This window comes from Notechis scutatus, chromosome 2, assembly GCF_049901735.1.
Source record: "Notechis scutatus isolate UNSWTSFEM ecotype Mainland chromosome 2, rNotScu1.2, whole genome shotgun sequence".
Taxonomy (NCBI): domain Eukaryota; kingdom Metazoa; phylum Chordata; class Lepidosauria; order Squamata; family Elapidae; genus Notechis; species Notechis scutatus.
The window spans coordinates 156,356,598-156,382,922 of NC_142010.1; the positions used below are offsets into that span (position 1 = coordinate 156,356,598).

The 26,325-nt window shown below is 37.8% G+C and overlaps 1 protein-coding gene across 1 annotated transcript; it reads left to right on the forward strand.

Moving 5' to 3' along the window:
* Nucleotides 1-4,026: 4,026 nt before the first annotated feature.
* DCAF15 (DDB1 and CUL4 associated factor 15) lies at nt 4,027-26,068 on the forward strand. The gene is made up of 13 exons (XM_026681977.2): nt 4,027-4,234; nt 8,680-8,777; nt 8,921-9,056; nt 11,720-11,826; nt 12,915-13,051; nt 14,584-14,754; nt 17,312-17,899; nt 20,014-20,105; nt 21,068-21,196; nt 23,826-23,911; nt 24,290-24,394; nt 24,757-24,872; nt 25,273-26,068. Exons 1-13 carry the CDS (start codon nt 4,118-4,120, stop codon nt 25,326-25,328), a joined length of 1,938 nt encoding a protein of 645 aa, XP_026537762.2. The 5' UTR covers nt 4,027-4,117; the 3' UTR covers nt 25,329-26,068.
* Nucleotides 26,069-26,325: the final 257 nt, after the last annotated feature.

Consider the following 26,325-nt stretch of genomic DNA (forward strand, 5'->3'; position numbering starts at 1 on the left):
TACTCTGTTTTACTGGATTGTGTATTAGTTAGATTAACCCAAATGATCAGGTTGGAGAAATACAAAATTTTTTACAGGGTTAAATTTAATTTGACAGGAAAGGGGCTGAATTTTCTACAGACTGCCAAGTAGTTTAGCAATCTGATTAGCTGGCTTGAAAATTCTATTTATAATTTCTTTTCCTGGTTTTGCTTAACTAATAGATATATAAACACCCTGTTTTTATTGTTGTGGTTGTTCAGTATTTTGTTCTTGCCGTTATACTCTTTCCTGTTTGCCACATATTCTGCATTATAACAGAACATGAGATATACATACAATTATGATTCCATCTATGGATATGCTGATATCAATAATATTGAAATATATATTTCAATATTCTAGGAAGGAAGGAAGGAAAAGGAAGTAAGGAAGTAAGGAAGGAGCTGAGTTTCAAATAAAGATTGGAGTAAATACAAAATTCACACACGAAACAGGCTAAACTGAAGGAGCAGGGAGATTCTGATGGAAATAAACGTGCACAAATGGACATTGTTGTGAGAAAATCAAACAAAAATGAGTCTGCATTCATTCAATATGTTAAGTCTAATGTTCTTGTTTGTTACTGTATGTGATGATGGTTTAGGGAAAAGAGATTTGCATTAAAAGTCAGGATCATAAGTGGAAATATTTTTCCACACAAGACATACAAAAATCAAAGTACTCAGAGCAATCCCTAAGGTGCTTTTTAAAGAGGCAACTGGACTTTCTTGTTTTTTTAAAAGACATTTCACTTCTCATCCAAGAAGCTTCTTCAGGATGACAAGTGAAACTTCTTCAAAGAAAAAACAAGGAAGCCCAGTTACCTCTTAGGAAAAAAGCACCTTTGGGACAACCCTGACCTGGATGACTGAGAATCTCCATAGACATTTAGTTATACTCAGAACAATGTTTTGTGAAATTATTGACTATACAAATTTACTTAATAAATACTTAAAAGATTGACAGAATTAGCATGTCTGAACATTAACACCAATCAAATACAGCTCTCTCTCAATCTGTTTCTCTCTCTCTCTAAAACATAGTAGTTATGCTTTACAAATGAATGGTATGGAAAGGATCTGGAAAGTGCTATAGATTTATTATTTTCTTTATTGTAATTCTGAAAGCTCAGTAAAACATAATATTTAAAAAAAATGAGGTGAGATGAAAATCTTAGTATAAGAGGAGGAAAACTTCCCTAGCAGCAAAAAAAATATTTAGAAATGCAACTCTATGTGATTGAAGTAAATCATACTGAATCTTGTATATTTTATTTTGAAGTAAGTATATAGAACAAGGCAGTCTCGTACTCTATCAACTGTAAAATATCATGTCACTGCTGCAATTGAGAATCTAATTCAGAAACCCTAAATCCTGCCCAAGTTTCTTTGTTCTTATCAGATTTAGTTTTTATTCGGAGGAAACCACAGATCACAATCAGTCAAGGCTTTCATATTTCCTAATTTTAAGAAGTTATGGTTTAAGTCCTGAAGTTTTTATAGATTACTGACAATGTCCTGTGTGTTTCTCAATATATAAGTAGCTCTGGCCCAGTACTGACCAATGCCAAGATTCCTTAGATCAGATATCAGAATTCTTGCAGGCAGAGGTTTTTTTTTTTAGTCCAGTTAAACATCTTGACTATGTTTATGCAACACATGAAACCACAACCTACTCATCACATTTCTGGTGTGTTCTGAAAGCTTAAAAAAAATTGAGTTAAATGAGCAAACTACAGTTGAGTCAATCATGGATATTATGTAAACACAACTCCAGACTATGGGCATGTCCACACTTAACATTGATCCTATCTTATACTCATGCTGGCTTGATTCTAAACCAAATTAATCTGGTCCAGGCTAAAACACTCTGGCAACAGTTTAAAAGGTATTCAGTTTAGACTGCAGATTATCATTTGCCTCTCATTGGATATTTCCACACCTGCTCTATGGATGACATTTCCACTGTCTGGTTTCTAAAAAGGTCTGAAGATCTGATTCTTCTCTCAAGTACTGGACAAGGATGTTATGTGACCCCATTTTCAATGGCTTTAATGTGGGTTATCTATGTTAATGTGCTTTAGTGATTTCTGCTAGGTTTTGTTGTTTGCTGCTTTTAACCCTCTGTTAAAATCCAGATGCCAGAAGAAAAATCATCTAAATTGAAATAATAAATACATTGCCCTGCTCTTTTCCCAAATTTTCTTTCCTTATAATCAATTATTTTCCTTTTTGGACATATATGTTTTTATTTACACAGACACAAAGTTAAGTTGAATTTTTACATTAAAATGTTGAAATGCAATAATAACATGCACCTAAAAATCTATTTCCAGCATGCACACTAATATTTCTATACTTTCACTTAGCAATGCTGCAAGATCTTTGGTTAGCATACAGAAGTTTATTGATTTGAAATCCAGTGGGAATTTATTTTTTCCTTAATGATAGCTTTTCTTTGCTCAAGTAGGTAGTTTTTCCCCATTGTTTTTAAAAAATAAATCTTGAATTTTATAATTTTACCTCTTTTTCTATAATCTCACACAGAAAAAAAAATCATTCAACTTTAAAAAAAAAGTTATATATTTTGCATCTCAGAAGCATGCTCATCCTTCTAAGCCAGTAAGTAAAATTTCAAATTATGAAAAAAATATGGTGGGTATTTTAACAAAAAAAATTACTGTGGATGCATTGCCCATTAAAATGGCTCCTAGGTCACTGCTGCCATTTATATACCAATACCAGCAAACTAGTGAATTTCTGGAGGCAAGTTATTCTCACCACCATCCTGCCATCCTGCCAGTTTCCTGATGTTTTTTTTTCCTCAGCAAGTAACAGTGATTCACTTCTGAAACTCGGTTTTATCCCCAACTAAGTTTCTTTATCATAAATGCATGGGAATAAATGCAGTTCTCTAAACTGCAGGTAGTCCTTCGAATAAAGTTCAAAAAATGTGTATTCAAAAATACACCGTTGTCAACTTCTGTTATTTTTAGTTAAACATATTTTATTTCAAAAAGTTAGATAGGGCAAGTAGCACAATAAGTCTATAAAGTGTAGCAGCGGTGAACATCAAGTGTGAATTTTTATTCACCAATCATATATGCATTTTTAATAACACACATCTATTTAGACTAAGAAGAACTAGCTTCATCATTTACAATAATCAAGTGGGAGCTTGTGCAGTTTGGGAGAAATAAATATTTTTAATACAAAGAATTACTGTGATTTACCTTGGGCACTCAGATCAGTACAAGACACACTTAAATAATATAAAATGGGTTAGTAATCTTTGATGTTATCATGGCATTGGAAATACAGGTAGAAGCAGGTCCATAAAATAAAAGACAGCAAGTTAAGGCAATTAACGATTACACAATTCCCACGAAGATCAGATTAAATAGAAGTCATGCAAAGCAAAGAGAATCAAACGGTTTAACCGTCTATTTTGCGGAATTTAAGGCTTGGGTAAATATCTGGTTCTCTGCAAGTTAGAGAAATTAGAAAAATCTCCGCTAAACTCGCTCTCTGTCATGCATTAAGCTTCTGCTCCATATCCCATTATTTTGTTTAATATGGTCTCATGTGAAACCATAGAAACACATTCTAATACCACAGAACTCAATAACGCCTCCTGTTTCTCAATCCAGAGTACCCTCTGCTGAGGTCCTTGCTTGACAGGATGCCCTGGCCAAGCCATGTTACTACGGCAACAAGATACTTTCCCTCTCTGTGTCTTTTTCTACCCTGCGTTGCATCTGAGAACCCAGGGAGGCGTAGCCCCAGTCGCTTTCCCTTCCGAAACTGAAAGGCAATTTCGCCAATCGAAATTCAGCGAAAGATTAGGCACGAGAGCGCGCGCGCGCGCCCGCTTAAACGGTGGCATCACTCATCCGTGGAGTGGGAGCAAGATGATAGACAGCTATATTTACCAATGAGAACCGAGGGACGAAATGAAGTTTCGCGCGAGCTGTAATTGACGCTTGCTCACGTGTGAAGGCTGGCCAATCAGCAAGGGCGCAATAGCGTCGGCATAGGCGCTCACTCGAGGGAGGGGAGGGGGCCGTGGCGACGAACGGCAGAGGAGGTGGAGGAAAATGGCGCCGAGCTCGAAATCGGAGCGGGGCGCCGCCTCGGGAGGCAAAAGGGGCTCGGCTGAGTTGGGGCGCGGGGCTCGGCGGGAGCACGTCATAAGGCAGCTCGAGCGCATCAAGGTGAATGGGAATAGCAACTGGAGGGGAAAGGGACGGATGCGTCTGGGTGCTGTGGCTGGAGCAGGGTGGAGAGAGAGGGCCAGTGTGGAAGTAATGGAAGAAGGAAGGCGTCGATAAAGCCGTTTCGAGCATAACGGTGGAAGCAATTTGCGTGGCTCATGCCCGGTTGGTGTCGGCGGCTCCGCCGGAGTCGCTGTCTGGCAGTGGGGGCGCCTGGGTTCTCCCACGAGGATCCACATCGGCCAAGTCCTCGAGGTGCGGTAGGAAGAAGTTGGCAGCGGAGTCCGGGTGTGAGGCTGCTCATTCCCCGCCTGAGCCCTTCAGCCTCTCGGCTCTTTTCCTTTATCAGTCTCGGGTTCTGCTTCACCGGACTTTTCTTTCTGCGCGGACTGGAGAAACTGAGGAGGGGGCCTTGACGTGGGCACGACCTCTGACCAACACTGGTTGGTTTGTGGAGGACCGGGAAGAGAAGGTGTGACTGGTCGGTTGGTAGGTTGACCAAGGCAGGTAGCGCCTCCTCCGTTGCTGGGTGCAGGAGTAACTGGGGAGGCCCTTACGATCTGTTGGAGGAGTGAAGGTGGGGTGTGTGTGTGTGTAGTTGGCTGTGTTCCATGCCCTGCGAGGAGGACGAGAATGAATGCAGGGTGGGGATGGATGGAGAGAGGTCTGGTAGTTCCATCAAGGTCATGGCAGATTAAACCCAATATGGTGGAAATCTGAGGGCAAGTGGCAACAATCGTTTTGGATGCCAGGTCACTGGATCCTTGGAGCCCAGGACCCTAAATGCTGTTGTAAAGTATAAGTTCAGTATGTAATAAAGCCACCTTTGTTTATGATTTGGTCACAAGTAAGGCAACCAGTTTGGCATATTAATGCTTGGGTGGCCTCAAAGGAGGGGGGGAGATATGCCCACCTTGCTTTCAAGTTTAGTAGCTGCTGTAATCCCAGGAAAAACCGAGTTGGGGTTGTGAGTGTCATCTGGGATGTCTTAATAGCTTTCAGAGATTTTGCTCTGCAGTTAACCAGATGTGAGACATGATAGTTTAAGTTGGGCTCCAGGCAGCAGTTTGATTTGTGCTGCTCTACCAGCTTCCCTAGCTGAGCTGTTGCTGAGTTGGCTGGCGGTGGAGTACACAAAGCATTTATGTATTCGGTTTGATACTGCCCAACTCCAAACAAGTTTGGACTTTAACTTGCTCCCTGATGACATTGAATCTGGAGCAGTTCAGGGTTTAATGGCAGCCATAGATGTATCCCTAATTATTGAAGGTCCAATGTGTGCCAGAGGTTGCACACAAGGTGTGATTTTTTGAGGGATTGGTGTAGTAGTTACAACATAATCTGGTAGTGGAAGGTTATGTTGCAACTACAGTCCTTATCTATGGTCTTACCATTCTCTGGTTGCTCTTCAACCTATCAGCACTGCTCCCTCCCCCTCTGATTTTCCCCAGAGGATCTACTGGACAGTTTAGTCGAGGTTTTAGTTATTGCCGAAATGGACATTTGATGAAAGTTTTGGATGCGATTGCTCCTATGCAGCCTCTCACTGTGCATTGATCCTATGGTGCTCCTGGTTTTCTGAGGAACTCCAGGGAATGAAACACTAGAAGAAATGCCTAGAGCACTGTTGGTAGAAAACCAAGAGTGAATCCAACCAAGTACAAATGAAAGTCCATATCAAGAAATACACTGTGGAATTTAGAGTTGCAAAATATTGTCTTTCTGCTTTTGTTGTGTCCTTTGATAGCCAGACAATTTCTGTTTTCAAGATGACCAATTATCTGCTGAGAAAGAGTCATAGGCTATGTGCATAGCCACTGTAAATAATAGTTTTCTGGTGGATAAAAACTCAGATTCACTTGGACCTGGACTCCAACTGGGCAAGACTTGCAGAGGTGATGCCTGGTTACTTGTGACAAGCTTTAATATTTAACTCCTGAAGAAATGGACAGAATTCTTGACTTAATACCTCATTATTGATATTCAATACTATATTATAGTATTGAGTTCCAGGTGATGGTGATAATTCTGCAGGCTTTGAAAGAGGCAATGGTATGTCAACTCCTGGATCTAACAGTTCTGGACAACTTTTGTCTAGTCTTTTAACCTTCCCTTTCTTGGAATGTTTGCTGAGAAAGTAGGCTATAATCTCAGAGGGCCTTGAAGGAAATGGATTATCTGGTCATGCTTCAGTCATGTTTCAGATAGGGACAGAGATGGCTTATAAGTGACCAAATAATGTTGTGGAGGTATGTGCATAGTGTTTGACAGCTGTGAGGATCTAGATGAAGACAAATAGACTCAAGCTCAACCCTAGCAAGATAGAGTGACTGTTAACTACCTCTAAGATTTTCCATCTTTAGTCATGAATGGCATTGCACTTCTCTATTTGGGGTTGGTACACTTATTGGGTGGGTTGTTGTTTTTTTGACTCTGCTCCTACTCAAAGAGCAGGTGGCAGCTATGGTCAGGAAAGGTTTCTCATAGATTTAATCTGTGTATTATTCCAATTTCCTGATCAGGTATCTCCCAAGATAGTCATGTTTTCATAATCATTTTGCCTATATACTATTGTAATGCATGGCTGCTCTTTGATGACTACTTGAAAGCTGAGGCTGGTCCAGAATGTGGCAGCACAGCACTTATGGGCATGCTATGGAATGCTCATGTATCACACCTCTTCTTTATGAGCTACACTCATAAAGATTTGTATTGCCTGTATCCTAGCATTGTTCAAACAGGCCTTAAAATCTAGGCTTTGGATTAGGTTGGGTGGTAGGCCCTTGGTGAGTGTTTGAGGTGATGTTGATTTGTTTACCAGATGTCCATTTTTTCTTTTTTTTCCATTATAATTGTGATCTTGTTTTTAACGTTTTAGATTGTCTCAAATAAGGGGCTTGTGGACATACCTTCAGAGCTGGACTTAAACCAGCAAAACTCCAGCCTAGTTCAATCATTCAGTCATTAATTATGGCCAAATTATTTTTTTCTCTGGGTAACTTATTAGGCATGATTGTTTGAGGATAGGAACTGTGTGCATATTAAGATGTAGGATAAAAATAAATAACAGACAATTATGCTACGAGTAGTATTATAGTATAACTTGTATAACTTCCCACTTTGCTTGATGTTCTTTTTTCATTAGTCTTGAATGCATTTACTGATTCTTGTATAAGAGGATCACCATTTTTGTCTTTTTGTTACTAATTCATTCGCAGTTAATTGAGGGGGGTGAGTGGAGAGGAAATCAATTTTTAATTTTATGTAAACTCACTTATGCAATGTGTCAACAAAGGCAACTTCAATATACACCTTTCCTTTATGGTTCTTTGGTCACTGTTTGTGATAGGGATGTATAGAGATCATTTGCTCAACAATATGAAAAAGAAAAATTGATATTATCAACAAACAAAAATTATGGCCTTTAACAAATGACCTAAAATTCATAATAGGCAGCTTAAAGGTAGTATCATAGAACAAGTCAAATGCTTTGACTACTTGGGAGTTACTTTGCAGGTTGCTCAAAGGAGTAGCACCACTTTGCTGTCCTTTTGTTCCTCTGAAGATGTACACTACATTCAACTAAAACTGAGGTTAAAATTATGATACCACTGTTATATGGGATTCAACTGGGATCTTACTTAATTAGCTGCAGCATAGAAGGGACAGTCCAAATTTTAAAGATTAATCATGTCAACCAGCAGCATCTCATGTCAAATGCAACATTAAGATTAGAACTGGGAATTATAAGGATAGAAGCCAGGATTCTAGTTTATTGCCTTTAAGTATAGGCTAAAATCACTAACAAGTCTGACATTTCTGGTGAGCCAGGATAACTTACAATCTACTTGGAAGATAGCCATCAGAGAAAAACTGGCAGCCTATGGCATATCCAATAAGGCAATATATAAAGGATGGGATATGATTAGGCAAAAAATTCATTGAAAGAAATATTGTAGATGCAGAATGGCGACAAGATGTTAATTTAGCCTCAGTGTTAGACTTTTACAGTCTTTTACACACAATCCAAGTGATTACTCCCAATCCCTAATTAAGCATGGACATTGCAGGGCATTTGCTCAGGCTAGATTCAGTGCACTCTCTTTAGAAGTCATTGATTGTAAATACCGAAATAAATCCCTTCCATGAACGACTATCCCTGTGATTCCCATTGAGCATGTGTTCTGTTGCATTGTAATTTCTACTCAAATTTGATATATGGATAAATTAATCTTTTTTATAAACCATTTCATTTCTTTTGATATGTATGTTTCTTTTGATACATTTCTTCTGATACATAACAGCATAAGTACATCTATATGTGTCTCTCATACATACACACTTATAGATGTACATATGCTGGTCAACTATCATAATAAAATTTGGGTTAGTGTGGCATAAAGGGAATATGTATATATTTGAGATCTTCTGATGCCTGTTTACAGATCAGTGGTCAGTTGTCACCTCGTCTCTTTCGTAAGCTGCCACCCAGAGTATGTGTATCTCTGAAGAGCATTGTTGATGAACATTTCCTATGTGCTGGGTAAGTTTATATTCAAATCTTTTTTTAAAAAAATTGCTATGGATTAGTTATTTTCCCTGGTGTGAGGTGATTAACTGTTCGTTTACATAACTTGTTTGAAAATCTTGCAATCTCACCCTGGCTTGCCTTTTCTTGCCTTGCAGACACATTTTCCTTGGATTCTCTAAGTGTGGGAGATACGTCTTGTCTTATACCAGCAGCAGTGGAGATGACGATTTCTCTTTTTACATCTACCATCTCTATTGGTGGGAGTTCAATGTTCACAGCAAACTAAAAATGGTATGGACTGCACTATACATTATATATACAGGACTGAGATATCTATCTTGTTCAGTTACAAAGTTTGACCTTTTGTATTAAGCCCAAGTTTAATTTTTGCTCTCTGAAAAATTCAAACAGCTCAAAAGATAGAAGAATTAAAACAATGGAATGTTTTTCGTTGCATTGAAGCTGCAAAGGTAAATCTTGTGTGGAGTTTTGAGCGGACTCATATAAAATGGTTGGAAGCTCTGATCTGTGAGAAGAGCAGAGTAGTAACAGGTATAGGAGCGGAATGTTCCTGCTGGATTTTTGCTTTGATGTAGTTTTATGTTTCCTAGTTACCCATCATATATTGATTTCTTGAAATGTGTGTATTAAGGGCTTCAGTTTGCCTAACAAAAGAAAGTCATATTAGAAAAACAAATGGTAATGCCTTGTGTCTGTAGTTTATAGGCTTGTTTCTGGTGGATAATCAAGAAAACCTGGGGTGGGACATTTGTGTTTGTTTCTCATCTTCATATATTACTTTTATGTCATTCAAAATTAGATAGGAAGCTTTCTTTGTAATCTATTCCAGAGAATTTTATTTTTCTAATAATAAGTGTGTGTGGTATTTCTTTATTTTTCCTTTAAAACAAGGAGCTTTAACTCATAAAGCAATTGAATGTATTGAATTAGTAAGCTGCTAGAAGATGATAGCACTACCAAAGTTTTTTTTAAAAAAACCCATTGTGGTCTAGTGATTAAAATGTTGGATTACACTAGACAACAGTTACATTTTAAACAATATATGTAGAGAAGATTAAACATCGTAGTAGCTGATATTAAAGGTAGCACAAAAAGAACAATTACAAAGAAAAACATCTCCAAAATAAGAACATGCATAGCTTTTACTCCAACTTTTTAAGTACAATGTTTTGTCCTCTCCCCACCACAATTCATTTAATAGATTTACATTTCTTCTTTTCTGTATGTGCCATATTATAAAGTAAAATAATTCTATCTGTGGAGATTCTTAGTCATCGAGATCATGACTTTTCCAAAGGTGCTTTTTCAAAAGGCAACTGGACTTTATTTATTTTTTTGCTTGAAGATGTTTTGCTTCTCATCCAAGAAGCTGCTGCAGTTCTGAAGAATAATTCTGAAAAAACTGATTTAAAAAAAAATCATTTTCAAACCAATTGCAGGAGTAAATCGTTATGATTTTGGGCTTTGTTTTGTTCTAGGGAAAATCACCCTTGTAGGAAGAGGGGCAGTGGGAAGTAGTAACATTGTAATCTCTCATGACAGCTAATTGTAGCTGTAGCAAATTCTAAACTGCTGAATATTGTACTAGATTTTCTTCTATCTGAATTTGTGCTTGATACTTTTCCTTCCAATACCTCTTTCCATCAATGCAATCCTAGTTTGAGTTTTGACAAATTAGATTGATAACATTTCCGAAGAATTATATAAATTACTTTGGATTTTACAATCTAATTTAGCAAAAATAATCACATACTTCTTTAGCATTTTTATAAAATATAAATCAGCTTCAGTCATTTGTATGTTAGTCTTTCCATGTACATATAGTTTAGTGTAACAAATAGTTTATTATACTAATTTATTGAACAATAGCATTAGTAAAAACAAATGCCCAAATTTTGCAAACCTGCCTACATGTCATTGTTTCTTTAGAGATACAAGATTTTGTCAGAGGTTTTAACCAAGGTCACTTAACATTTTAATTAAAAAAAATGACATCTATTTTATTTTAACCCTTTATTACTTAATAAGTAACTCGGGGTATTGGACATACATACTCCTGTATCCTCCTCCTATTTTCCTCACAATAACTACTCTGTGAGGTGTGTTGGGCTGAGAGAGAGCGATTGGCCTAAAGCCATTCAAATGGCTTTCATGCTTAAGGCAGGCTTAGAACTCAAGTCTCCTGGTTTCTAGGCCAGCCCCATGAACACTACCCCAAACTGGCTCTTGTCATATTATCATATTGACTATAATTTCATATGATTATGCCTGATCCTTGGATTAATTATCAGATTTCTGGGCTGGTTTATATTTTGATGTTTTTTGAATTTAAAATAGCCATCCCTACCAATATAGAAAGCTGCTTTAAAATCTAATTTAGATCAGACAAGTATTAATTCCCCTCTGAAACAATATTCTCAGTTAAACCAAAATATACTTGAACAGCTCAACATCCAAAAACTTCTGCAAATGGAGTGCAAAGTATTTTGTTCAACCATGGTAATTTTTATCTATCTGGGACGAAGGAACAAATTGGATAATGGAGGCCCTGCTTTCCTTTTGCTCTTGCTCCCAAAGTAGTTCTGTATTTGATTCAGGTAGTATTGCTTCATTTTCTCATTGAGAAAATCTAGCCTTGAATGTTTGCTAATTTAATAGGTAGACCAGGGACTTGTCAGATTAAGCCTGACCCTGCTTCATAATCTTGGCAAATGCTAACTAACTAGCAAGCCATAATAGGTTGCATAAGCTGTCTTTTATTATTTGGTTTTCTTTTTCATGTATCTACGTTTGACAATTGGCTATAAAACCATAAAGCACATTGGAATGAATGTTACAGATTAATAAGTTTTTTTATCATAGTTACTGTACATCCTAATAATCCTTTGTCAAAGTATATCTGTGATCTAATAAGTGTCTTCTTGTTCCTTCAGGTCCGCCAGGTCCGATTATTCCAGGATGAAGAAATCTATAGTGACCTTTACTTGACTGTATGTGAATGGCCCAGTGACTCCTCCAAGGTCATTGTTTTTGGTTTCAAGTATGTTTCTTTAGTAAACTACGCTTTGAGTTTGAAACCTTTATCTGCTATATCCTTCTGCAGACTTACTCTGTTTGGAGGCATTCTAAATTATACTTTTTGTTTCATATTAGCAATGATAAATAGCTAGGAAATTAGATGCTGACTTGGAAACTTGGGGAACAGACATTACTCTAAACCTTAGCAGAACACAAATCTATCAGCTTCTGAATTATTACAAATTAATATTAGGAATTTAGCAGAACACCGTAGCCTTTTCTTACCAGTGATTAAATCAGTATTCCTGTATGGTTAGAAACAAATGTTACTGAATTTATGGAGGATTACCATGTTTTTTGCTGTATAAGACATACTCCCCCCCCAAAAAAAAGGTGGGTGGAAATGTCTGTGCGTCTTACACAGCGAATGTTGCCAAAGCCCCACCCACCAGCACCCACCCTTTGGCCTCTGCCTCCCAGCAATTTGCCTCCTTGCAGCAAACAGCTTCAGCACAGCCTGATTAGCACAAGCAGCTGATTGTTGGTTGGATTGACCTCCTGATGAGCAGCTGTTTCAGGCTGCAGGGATGGCCTATTGCCGCCTCAGCATGCCCCATTTTTGGCCTCCGCATTTAGTTTTCAGCCTCCACCTGCCCCATTTTTGGCCCGTTCCGGGTAACAAGGATCGGAATGGGTGGAAAACAGGGCGCACTGAGGCCGAAAATGAGGCATGCGGAGGCAGCAATAGGCGATGGCAATCTCTGCAGCCTGAATCAGCTGATTGTCAGGAGGCCGATTCAACCGACAATCAGCTGCTTGTGCTAATCAGGCTGTGCTGAAGCTGAAACAGGCTGTTTGCTGCAAAGAGGCAAATTGCTGGGAGGCAGAGACAGATTTTTTTTTTCTTGTTTTCTCCCCAAAAGCTAGATGCGTCTTATACTTCGGAGCGTCTTATATTCCTAAAAATACGGAATTTGAGGGTTTGAAAATCTGCCAGATACTTTTAAAACAGGTTTGGAGTTTGATTTGGAAGCCAGAACTAAAAAATATAAATGCAAAAATGTAAATGGACTTGTCTGAGAATGACCACAATTTCTTTTGTCCTGGTAGTACCCGTTCAGCCAATGGCCTCCTGATGAACATGATGATGAGTGATGAAAACCATAGAGATATCTACATCAGTACAGTGGCTGTGCCTCCTTTTATGTACTGTCCCAGTTGCCAGGACATGGCCATTGCACATCCAGGTAAGTTGAACATTACTAACAAGAGGGGGATTTTTTACCCTTATTTTACTCTTCAAATAATTTTGAAGGTAATGATTAAAATTTTAAGTAGGAGAAAGTAGTACATAGAAGCTGAGAAAAATTCTCATTATCAGATGATTATTGCCTAATATTTAAAAAACTATTTTCATATTTGTGCTCAGTTCCAGTTTTTCAGATATGAGAGAAATGACCTTTATATGGCACCATTAATCATTGGGAATACAGGTGGTTCTTGACTTCTGACCCATTTGTTCATTGACTTTGAAGTTACAGCAGCATTGAATGGATTTATGTTCAATTCCAGAAGTTATGGCCGTTGCAGTGCCAAAAATTCAAAATGCAGACGTTTGGCAGCCAACCTGCACTTAAACTACAGTGGCACTTCAGTGCTCTCCAACCTGTCTCCCTCCCATCTCTGCCCTTTTGTCCCCTGCACTCCGTAGTCCATGGCATATTACTAACTTTTGCTACCACCTTTCTCTCGCTGATGATGAGGTATGCTGGCCGGATGCTTTGCGAGGCAGCTGCTGGCTGCATAAGTTTTTTTCCCCTGTGCCATGCTTTGAGATTTCCTCATGAGAACTGATGATGATTAGCAGCTATCTCCTGAAGAGCCAGCTGGGTATACCTTGTCATCAGCCAAAGCCAGAAAATGGCAAAGGTCCGCTAGGATATTGGAGCGCACAGCAGCATGGGTCTTGGAGCATAGGGTGGTGTGGTTGACTGTGGCTGGAACTGGACTATGGCTGAGCCTTGAACTGCGCTTCAGCTCAGAGACTTCTTCTTGTAGTCCCAGAGCCACAGTGTGCCAAGAAGCTCTTTTGTGCTTTCCAGGGTGCAATTTCCATGCTGCTGGGGCTTCCTGAGGCTTGGTGGCTTTGAGCTGGGATGGTTGAGGCTTCCAGGGCCAGCTGTAGCTTCACATTATGCTACAGTCTTGCAGCCCTAGAGCTGCAATGTCCTGACACTCCCCTGAGTTGCAGCATGTTCTTTCCTCAGCCTCCCTAAACTCACAGAACACTACAGCACTCTGCAACTTGTGTATTGCCTGTGCTAAAACCTTTCAAGGTCTCCTTCTCCCCTCTTCGGCACCTCATACTCGTTAGCTGGGAGCCTTCTGCTTCCCACTTAACCTCCACATCTGGAGTTATGATGGCAATTGGGAATGATAGCATTGCTATCATTAATCAATGCAACCCCATTATGTCACTCTTTATGACCACATTATTTAGAGATGGAAATTCCAATACTAATTATGGTTGTAAGTCAAGAACTATCTGTAATTGTAAGTGAACTCTTTATCAGTGGCTTAAAAAATCTTATTTTAGGGAATTAGCATGATACCATAACTTAGATGATGTGCAATGTGCAACATGCTTATTACCCTGCCTTGAAAATATAATTCAACAATAAAAATGAGTAACTGTAAACCCTGTCTAAGAAGGAGTCCTTTCCCATTTGATGAGTTTTCTTTGTCTTGATTCTCTTGTTCCCTTGCATATACTTCTCAGGTGACCCAAATGCCAAATGTTTGCAGCATGGATTCATGCTACACATGAAGTACCAGGTGGTGTATCCTTTCCCCACATTTCAGCCAGCATTCCAACTCAAGAAGGACCAAGTGGTGCTGCTTAACACCAGCTATTCTCTAGTTGCCTGTGCTGTTTCTGTGCATACATCAGGTAAATGAGTGTAGAAGTGTGTTTATGTGTATTTGCATGTATGTGTGAGAGAGATGTACCTTTTTATGAATTCTTGCTAGAACCTGCTGATTCTGAATCCATATCCACTTTATGACCTAGCTTACTGAGTGTTAGACTTTTTTCCGATTTTTCAAGACAGGGGACTCATAATACCTCTATCAGTTCATACCTTCTTATTAGAACTTTAGCTTAACCCTTAGTGTTTGTAATGTTATGCTTGATCCTTTCTTTGCACATTATATTTATTGGGATTATGTAGAGCTTTTGAATGAGGTGTTTCCCAATGTGCAGCAGCACAAATAAAGCACCTCACTTCAAAAAAAATCATTTTTGCTGAAGAAAGTGAAATCATTTTCTATTTACACATACCATGGACAAAGACAGTATCCCAAACAGCTAGGTAAGCCTTGCAGAAGATGCAGTGGCTTTCAGAATTTTAAAAGAGATACTTGGTTTGTGCTGCTGCATGCCGTGAAATGCTTCATCCAAATGCTTTGCATAGTCCTAATATTTAGCCAGTGTTATTAATATATTCATACAGCAATAAAAATCACTCATCCCTCATAAAAATTCTATATTTACTGCTGACAATGAAATAGAACATATTATGAAAGAGAATCCATATCAGGTTGAATTCTGTGGGGGTTTTTTTAAATGCAGATCTCACCTTTTTACTTCAACCAGTTTTCAGAGTAATTAAGAAAATAGTAAAAATAGCTATCAATCTGAAAACATAAAATGATAGAATATTTAAAATTAAATCTGTATGATAAAACAACTTGTAAAGCTGGAAGGAAAAGGACGGCTTTATTAGGTGCTAAGAAAATATAAAAATATATAGACCATAATTTACTGTATGTGAAGTAGGACTATCGAAGAAAATTAGATTTCTTACGAAGATTAGAGTTTATGCCTGTACCACTGAAGTAGCAATTTGGAGTTGATTCCAGCTTTTTATTCAAGGTATTGATAAAAGAAACTAGGTTGGTTTTTTTTAAACTGAAGGGAAAAATATGATTTGGCTTCATAAAAATGCAAACATGGCACCTGTCTGCAACTTCTTAAACCATTTTCCCCAGGATGGGGTAGCAGAGTGATTGGACCCACAATGAATTTGTCCCTGGTGCATAAGCTCTCAGTGTACATACAAAAAACAAAGTATATAAACATAAGATACCAATATAGAAAGTAGTAGAAAAGATGAGAATATTAATAGTAATACAGCCATACTACATGTAAATATCCTTAGACATAAGGATAAATATAGGTAAATATCCTTAGACATAAGACAGTACTGTAGTAATTATTTAGCAGAGCGATAGCACAAGGGAAAAATCTGTATTTGTTTTTAATTGTTTTTAGCATGCAATGCCCTATAGTGGCATCTTGAGGGGAGGAGTTGAAACAGTTTATGTCCAGGATGTAAGGGGTCTGTAGATATTTTCTCAGCCCTCTTTCTGGTACAAACAGTATACAGGTCCTCAGTGGAAGTCAGACTGGTTACAACTGGTTGTTTTTTTTTTGCAGTCCTAATTATCTGTTGAAGTTGCTCTACCAAACCAGACAGTTATAGAAGAACAAATGACACATTCAATAGTTCTTCTGTAGAATTTTATCAACAGGGGCAGTCTGAATTTCCGGAGTTGACGCAAGAATAATTTTGTGTCTTTTAAATGATGGTTCTAATATTAGGTGCTCATTTCAAATACTGGGAGATTATAGAATCCAGAAACTTGAAGGTATCTACTTTTTATACAGTGTTGTCTAATATTGTAAGATATGATAGGAGAAGGACTCCTGTTGTTGTTATTCATCGCACAGTTATATTGGGTTTGACATTTTTGTCTACCTATCGAATCCTTACCAAGGATCTGAGATAGATATGGATGTTTGATGGTGTTACAGATATTGTTGCAGGATGGAAGCTGTTCCCAGTAAAGCCAATTTTTACAATTGACTGATGGCGAATTTGTCAATGCCAATAGCAATAGCACTTTGACTTATATACCACTTCACAATCCTCTCTAAGCGGTTTACAGAGTCAGCCTATTGCCCCCAACAGTCTGGGTCCCCATTTTACTCACCTCGGAAGGATGGAAGGCTGAGTCAACCCTGAGCCTGGTGAGATTGGTGTCAGGCAGCAGAAATAGCTTGTAGTACTGCATTCTAACCACTGTGCCACCAAGACACTTGATGTTCAAGTGGTGCTCCAGTTGTTTTGGGATTGCACCCAAGGCGCCTATTACTATTGGTACTACCTTTGCCTGCATTTGCCACAATTTATTATTATTTAAAATGTAATCTTCAATTTTAAAAAAAAGCTTTGCTGGAGAACAGACTAAAGCCCAGCTTGTCAGTGGGAAAAAATGACAAGGGCATAGTTGACACAACCAGACATATTGATTGTTTGTGCATGTATATTCATGTATTGGTTTCTGAGTAGAATTTAGTCAGCAATATATTATGAATAGTCCTTGAAAATATGCTGTAGAAATTGTGTGGCACTTCTGATTTTACTGTTGTTCTTTCCTTTTAGATGATAGCAACTTCTGCCAAATTCTTTATGACAGGAGTCGCCAGACCCGGGCCCCTGTTGTGGAAGTGAACCACACATCCCTTATCTCACATTGTCCTGAAGGCTTAGAGAAAGGGTTGGAAAAAGACAACTGCTCTTGCCAGAATGAGACTCCATTGACTCTTGCTGTACCTCCACAGGACATAGATACCCACATTTCACCTGCTGTAGCTATGGCAAAGGAATTCGTTGCAGACATCTTCCGAAGGGCCAAGGAAGCCAGAGGCAGTGCACCTGTAGAAGCAGCAGCAGCAGCAGCAGCAGGAGGCAGTGAACTCAAGTGCCTCCTTGACTCTGGGGCTCTACGGCAGGATACTTTAGGCTCTTGGGATCTGAGGAAGACTTTGGAATCTTGCTTACATGGCAGTGTTGCTCAGAGTTCTACATCGTCTACTGGAACCAGTAGCGTTTCTGATATAGGGAGCTCCCCCAAAGAATCTTCCATAGCCAATTTTGAACTGGAAAGTCTGCCAGCTGAGCCAGGCTATGTGAACTATACCAAACTGCGTTATGTCTTGGAGCCCAACGATTCTTCCGAGGCAGAGGATGGTGAGTGTGGGGAAGACAGTGGTAGTAGGTTTCTAATTTCTGACAGGATTTGCAGGCATGAGCCAAATTTCATAAAGAAAATGCTTCCATATTCCCCAGTGGATAGGCACCCTTTCCTATACGTACTAAGTGAATTTCTGTTTGGACACAGGAAGGCTAGTTCCTCCAACCGTGGGAATGTTTCCTGCACCATCTCAATTGCCTAGCTGTAAACAAAGGCTTCCTCCTCATTGTGTCACATTTTACTACATGAATTTTCTTTTCTCACTTCACCCATCCTTTTCAGTTAAGGTTAGCAGAAGATCAGATGGTGTAGCATAACCGCCTGAGGAATCCTTTTATCTGAAATATCTAGCATAATGAGACAGATTTAAAAGTTGCTGTTATGTCTTGTTTCTATGTAACACTGAAGAACTATTCTGAGGCTTGAATCCTAATTGTGCATTCTATTTGTGTAACAGCTAATACATGTAACAGTGACTCATTCATAATGGTTGGGCCTGCTGCGGCTTGTAGTTTATAACTCTCTTAGTAATATCCACAGTTAAGAGTTATTCTGGATCATACTGAATGTATGATCAAATATATGTGCAAAAAAATCAAATTTGGTGCTCTGTGATTTGAATCGATTAGGCAGGAGTGTTGGCATAATTATCTTAAGGTAACGTATCAGTTACAGGTTTTAAGTTACAGGAAAGAATCTTAATAGTATAGATTCTGTGGGTGTTATTTCATATAACCTGAAACATCTTTTTTAAATTTGTGTAACATGCATACATATGCACTGCTTTCTGTAAAATGTGAATGGTGAACAACCACAGTATTTTGGTATGCATGGGTTTTACAACTTGTCTAGGAGGAAATTTCTGCCATTCTGAGACATCTGGTCTTCTCTGATTGTCTAACATAGTTGTGCTGTTTGAAAAGACATCGTATGCATCTGGCCATCTATGGTGTTCACACTTTTTTCCTTTTGTTGCCAATGTGAATTGTTATAATATTGGATTGCCTGCCAATGTGTGAAGACCAGAAAAAACTGAGAAAAACTTATTTCCTTCCAGTTGCTTTGCTTTATCCCCTCAATTTGTTTTCCTTGATTTTTTTTCTAGCTTTTCATGTCTCTCTGTTTTACTCATGAGAAACCAATTGTTAATCAGCCTATCAGCTAATTTCTTGGCTGATAAAATATCTGATTTTCTTAAAAACTAAAATTTCAGCCTGTGCATTATTAACCCTGAAATATATTTAAATACTTGGTGTATCCATTTTTGCCCTTTATCATTAGTATGTAATTAGAATACGCAAAAAGTGATACATTGGGAGTGTATCTGATTTGGTTTTATAAATTTAATAATGAGAACTGGTATATGTTCAGATTTGTGGAACAGGTTTTTCCCATATAACCAGTAAGTGTTGCTTTTTAAATATTATTATTTGTAGTCACAAGTTCTTCTTCAATACAGTATAGTTTATGAGGTATTTTAAAAATTGGAAAGTAGGAAAGGTTAATGCTGACTGGTTGTTTTTCAGAATACATTCACAAAGTGTGTTCTTTTGCATATTTGATCATGGTTCCCTGCCAGAACTAATTCAGAAGACAAAAATAAATATTTTTTATGATGAAACTAGTCAAGTAGACAACTGCATGCTGAAGTCAGTCAGTTCTATTTTACAGTGAAAACACTTTGCCTGTTCAAAAATACTAAAAACATAAATTACTGATACAAAGTTGTCCTGTATGCTAGTGATAGGATATTTTACTTTGATTGAGGCAGCATACAAATCTTATAAATTTATTAATAAATTTTCCAAAGCAAAAATATTAGTAAATGGAATTGGTAGTTACAAAATATGAAAAGAAATTAATGTAACACATTTGAAAAAAAGGTCTACTAGTGACTATTCAATGCTTTGGAATAATAATCACATTAACCTTAGAAAATCAAAGGGGAGACAGGATCTCTTTGAAGCATCCTGTTCCAATACATTTACTTCTGGTTTTGGTTCCCTTTTTTATTCTCTATTCTTCAGTGTTTTGTAAAGGCTATTTTTGAAGATGTTCTTCTGAAGCTCTATGGTTATTTTTTTTAACTTTATCTTATCTTTTATTTCAGAATATGAAGATGACAAAATCTCCTTACCATTTGTTGTGACAGATCTCCTAGGAAGAAATTTGAAGCTCTTGAAGGAGAAGGCTGTTTGTGAGGTAAGAGCCGTTTCTAGGAATCTTCTGATCTGAGAGAAGGAAATGCTACTCTGTTTGAGAAAGACCACTAAATAATTATTTTTAAGGAAATGTGACCTCATTATTATTTTTTCATTACTTCCTTTCTGGTGTTTTTTATTACTTGCTTTTTTGTGTGTTTTATCCAGTGTTGGATCTCATTCTATTGAAGTATACACACCAAAAATGTTTTTTGCAGAACACCCTGATTAGTTGGAATATAGTAGTTTTAAATTAGGAAGCTCGAACACATTGAGGGATTATTTAAATCGTATCAGTTTGTTTTTCAGCAAAACAAGAAAGATGTTCAATCTTTAAACAGGAAACAGTCTTTAGTTTAGCTTATTTATCTGTGTGGTTCCTGGATTTCAGAAGTAATATTTTTGTCCTTTATATGTTGTGTTGCATTCCAATTACAGTTTGAATCTGTTCTGGAAGGAAAATTTCCCCTGTTTTTTAACTGAAATTTTAGAACTTCAATTTAAAATAGTTTTTGAGATCGATTCTGTCCAGATCAGAGAGGAGGCATTCTGTATATGAAAAGCAAATCAATCAAAGTGCAGAAAAATATTGGCTATAATATTTAGGCAATTGTTGCCATAACAGCATGCTAAATTTTAAGCAGAACTTTAAGCCCTCTGTGGTAGTCTGAAATTAACGATGTACATCCAAGATGTCTTGTTTGTGATGTCATATTGCGCTCAATTATGTCAGATTTTTTTGGCTAGTAGTTTTTTGGAGATTTTGCACAAGATAGCTTGTTGATAGGAAAAAATGAATTGGGATAGAGGAGTATTGATTCAATGTTAGAGGTGTAAACAGAGGAGCAATTATATTTGTTTGTATAATGACTTTCCAAAAATTAAATGCTTTCTTGCTAAGGAGCAAGCTATGCCAGAAAGTACTGATACAGATTCTTCACTGCTATCTTTCTGCTTTTCCAGGGCCAATATTTAACAGTGGAGCAGCTGACTTTGGATTTTGAATATGTTATTAATGAAGTGATTCGAAATGATGCTTCATGGTCCAAGCAGTTTTGTTCCTTCAGTGACTATGACATTGTCATCTTGGAGGTAGGAATATGATAGATTTGTTTAATGATACCTTATTTGAGAACATCACGTTTATTGCTTCTTGATTCATTAAAAAATGCAGATGCTGTTCTCCAGGTCTGATATTTGAGAAAAGACACTTTCAGATTTTTTATTTGTTTTTGAAAATAAAGGGGTTTAGTTAAATAAACTTAAGATACTTAAATTCTTTTTGGCTATTATTCACTATATAAGCACCTTCAGTCAGAGCGCTGAGTATTAACTTGTAAGTTTATCCCTGTCCCCTTGAGTGTCAACATAGCTTGAAATAGCTCTAATTCAACCCATTTTTTAAAAAAAATATATCCTTAAATAATATTTGAGTTCCAATATTTGAGGGGCTGCCACAGGGAGGAAGGGGTCAAGCTATTTTCTAAAGCACCTGTAGGCCAGACAAGGAATAATGGATGGAAACTGAACAAGGAGAGATTTAACCTGGAAATCAGGAGAAAGTTTCTGACAGTGAGAACAATCAACCAGTGTGACAGCTTGCCTTCAGAAGTTGTGGGAGCTTCATCACTTGAGACTTTCAAGAAGAGATTGGACTGCCATTTGTTAGAAATGGTGTAGGGCAGTGATGGCTAACCTTTCCGTCCTTGCGTGCGCATTTCTGTGCCTGTGACACCCCCCCCCCCCCGCATTTCTGCGCATGCATCTGCTCCCCCCAGGCACGGCAGCTACCCAACAATCAGCTGGTGGGTGGGTGGGTGGCACATGCGCCTGCGCAGTGGGACCAGCTCTGGGGCGACAGCTTGCGTGCCAGCAGAGATGGCTCTGCATGCCACTTCTGGCACACGTGCCATAGGTTCGCCATCACAGATGTAGGGTCTCCTGCTGGGTGGGGGGTTGGACTAGATGACCTACAAGATCCCTTCCAATTCTGTTAATCTTAAGGCCCTTACTGTTCACAAAATTGGTCCATACCTGTCATGATTTGTTTTTCAATAGTTTTGATTACAGAGTGGGTATGAGGCAAACTGCTGTCTGTCTGTCTAAAAGAGGGTGGGAATGGACTCCCTAAGGATGTGACATGGTATAAATAAAAATGATGCAAATTGACAGTTTTCTAGACCAGACTTTTCCCAACTTACCTCCCTTAGAATTGTTAGACCACTTAACTCTTTTGTCATATTTGTGATGCTGATTGCATTAGTAAACGGGAGTTGTATTCTACCTCTGGAAGATTTTATTAAAATGCTTAATAATTAATGTATTTTTACAGTCTTAAGATCATATAGTTAAGATGAGAGATAGAATGCTTCTATTTACATTTTATGTTGTCTTTTAACATATATTCTCAAAATAACTTATATTTAAGAGACTAACATACATGTTTATTTAACTGGACAGTAAAGCTTAGTTATTCAGGAGAATAAAAGAGTCTCATGTTTGCAGTTGGAACAGATATAGATGATAGATAAACAAACAGATAATATCCACTCTGATTTATGAAAAAATGCTTCTTTGAAAAGCCTCACAGTTTTTAAAGAATAAAAAATATGAGAATTTCCTTTAGTGTCGAGAACTAGAAATGCAGAAAATACAAATTGTGGAACTCTATAAAAACTTCAATTCTTCTGGCAGTTTTCCAGAACTTCCTATGATGCATGATGATTGTGTAATGTGGAAATCAGGCAGGCATGAATAATAAAGCTAGCTATCTCTTCCAGCAGTAACATAGTGGGGGGAATTGGCTCACAATATCAATTCAGGGCAACAACATCTGATCAAGCTACAACAGCAGCCCAAACAAGTACAGTACTGGGATCAACTCAACAACTGAATTGAGCTTATATTGACTTGTTCTTATTTAAAAAAATTCTCAGCAGTCTAATTTATTGGAACAAAGAAATAACATTTTTTTTTAAAAAAATCAGTTTCTGTGGAGCAGAGCTCTGAGTCATGTTTGCATCGTTAGTTAGAAGATAAATATTCCCAATTTGCTTCATGTTGACTATGCTGATCAATAGTGCCAAGTTTTAATTAAAAGCTCTAGCATACCTTCTATTGCCTCATTGTATTCGGTGCCAGATGTCCTATCTCTTGTCCGTTCTAACCTTTCCTGTTCAAGGTGACCTAAGAGCCTCACAGTTTATGACTTATGTAGATTGAAATAGTAAAAGGAGTAAAATTTGGAATAAGGTTGTACAGGCAACATTTCCTTGATATTAATAGTGTGATGATTTTATTGTGGATTGCTGGCTGATCACTCGGACCACTTGTTCACATAAAGTTTTTATTTGTGCCATTTTAGAATGGACTGATTTGAGTAGAAAAGAGAATTACTTCAGAGAAGTTTGACTAGTAAGGGGCAGAGTAGGAAAACATTTTGTTACTCATTCAATAAAAACTTAGATGTTAGGAACAGCCAATAGCTAATGGCTTATATTTTGATATTTTGAAATTCAAGAGTTCCTGCTTAGTATATTTCTTTTCGGTTTATGAGAATTTAAAAAACTGCATGTTTCATACGTAGCGCAGGGACATGAACACAACCCTTTGTTTACTTAAGCTCCTTTCAGTTTTAACCTTGGGTTCCCTTTAGATAAGAATAGAACCTTGTCCTCCAGCCGAATGCAGCTTATTCAGTTCTTTTAAATATGTCTTTTAGGTATGTCCAGAGACCAATCAAGTCATCATCAATATTGGACTTTTACTGCTTGCATTTCCTTCTCCAGATGAAGAGGGACAGCTCAGGTGAGTCCAGTGCCAGGCTAGACAGTTCTTTGGATTTGTTTCCAAGATTGTATGTCTGCTGCACAAGCCTTCCTGCAGCAATGTTGCAATTCTGCAAAAAGGCACAACTACTTTAAAACTCCCAAGTGCTTCTGCATATTCTGAAGCACTGAACAAATCTGAAGGTCTGCACTTCTACCAGAAATTTAAAATTATATATCCCAGGTATTAAAATACATTCTCAAAATGTTTGGAGACAATATATGCTATCTATATGAGGAAAAAAATTCTTGGGAGCGACTGTTATATAAGGTTGGGAAAATGTTGATATAAGTAGGTGTATAATTTGTCTTGAGTGTATTGGATGGGTAGTCTTCTAATTGTTACTATCATCTGCAGACCAAAGACATATCACACCAGCCTCAAAGTGGCATGGGATCTGAATACTGGCATCTTTGTCACTGTCAGTGTAGGTGATCTCACAGAAGTCAAAGGGCAGACCAGGTAAGACAGGGTTGACCTATTATTTTTCTGGGGGTATATTTATCCTTGATTTTTTTAAAACCATTTTTCTATTGCAATCTTTCTAATGAAAATCAGCCCTTCAACTCTTTCCTCAGACATATTTTCCTTTCTGCAAAGATTTTCAAAAGGTATCATTCCATGTCTCCTGATGGAAGTGAATGGCGATCATTATTATATAGTGGCAAAATTAAAGGAATATAGGGAATAATCTGTCACTTGTTCTGATGATCTTACATTTGAGGGCAAGTTGATTAGTATTTTTCCATGATTCTAAATGCTGTATCAAAATTATCCATGTGTGAACTCTGGGCTTGTTAACTAACCCTAGTTCCTCCTCTCAGTGGCAGTGTGTGGAGCTCCTACCGGAAAAGCTGTGTGGATATGGTAATGAAGTGGCTGGTACCAGAGAGCAGTGTTCGCTATGTCAACCGAATGACCAATGAAGCCCTTCACAAAGGTATTTTCGGTCTTGTGGAAGTTTCATTGTAATCAGTGGATTCAATTGGCTGACCAATATTGACATAATAGCCAGTCTTCAATCAAAGAAATGTTTGGTGCTTTCTGTCTTTGACATTCTTTATGAAAAAAAATTTAGGATACTTTTTATATAACATTTGTAATGTTAAAGAGTGTAGACATCTGTCTTGATTCTGGATTTTTGGAGATTTGATTCAATCTCTGAATGATCATGGCCCATGAAGTATCAGCAATCAATTACTATCTTAGTTTCTGATTTCAGATAGCAGATTTCCAGAAATTCCATCCAAGGTGACTTTATAACGTAGTTAGTTTTGGATAGACCTGTATTTCAAGGACACTAACTCCTGGCAAACTCTTTTTTTTTTTTGTAACTGCAGGTTGCTCGTTAAAATTCCTAGCAGACAATGAGCGCTACACATGGATTGTCTTATGAGATCTGATTCAGAAGCAAAACTTACAACAATTGTTCATTTTTTGCCATAACTGTATGTCCAGTTCAACTACCTCCTTGTTAAACATTTTTAATTTTCCCATTTCTTTAGAGTATATGTTGCCTAGATAATATTGGAAACGTTAGATTTTGTGAATAGAAACACATCCTCCTCTTCCTTGTCGCTGTTGGGGGGTATATGTGAAAAAGCGAGGTTTGAGACTGAAAAACAAACTTTTCCCTTGCAAACTAGGATTATTGTTTAGGATGGCTCAGCTTCAGCTGATTTAGAAAAAGCAGAAAGTAGCTGTTTAACCTTCTATAGAAATCTGTATTTGGTGAAGCTACAAATGGGATAGGTGAGAATATCTTGTAAGATTTCACTCCCTCTAATGCAGGGGTGTCAAATTTGCGTTGTCACGGCGTTGTCATGTGACATATCAGGACTTTCCCCCCCCCTTCGCTAAACCGAGTGTGGGAATGGCCAGCGTGTGACGCATCTGGCCCATGGACAGGCCTGCTCTAATGCAAGAACAAATTATTCCAAGGCAACAATATTGTTTAAGGAGACCAAATCCTTTTCTTGTTTCAGTGTCATTTTGTACTTGTTACTTTATCCATTTTTTCCTTCCTGAACATAAATGCCACCCCACGTCACATACCTAGTGGACTGATTACAAATGTTTTCTCTGTTTTCTCTCCAGCAGGTTTTATTTCCTGCAATAAATATTTTAAACTGAGACTAACTCTTGTTGTTTCTTTTCCTCTTTCATGAAAAACTCAGTAGGAATTACAGCATCACAACAGAATTTTCACACCGGTTGACATAAGGGAATGTTTATCTGGAAAGTGTGCGCAAATTTTAGATACTGCTTGTTATACAAGAACATTCCATAATTTGCACTGGCTATCATGACACATTCTTTTTTTCATGATGCACCTAGGGTCCCTGGGTGATCTGTCCATGCTTAGATTTGTCCAGTTGGAGTAAGGCGTTTCT

Excerpts from the sequence above, each read along its gene's own strand:
- DCAF15 (XM_026681977.2), top strand. The coding sequence starts at position 4,118 with ATGGCGCCGAGCTCGAAATCGGAGCGGGGCGCCGCCTCGGGAGGCAAA. Across the intron at positions 8,778-8,920 it reads GAACATTTCCTATGTGCTGG|ACACATTTTCCTTGGATTCT; the intron begins GTAAGTTTATAT and ends CTTGCCTTGCAG. Across the intron at positions 17,900-20,013 it reads TTCTTCCGAGGCAGAGGATG|AATATGAAGATGACAAAATC; the intron begins GTGAGTGTGGGG and ends CTTTTATTTCAG.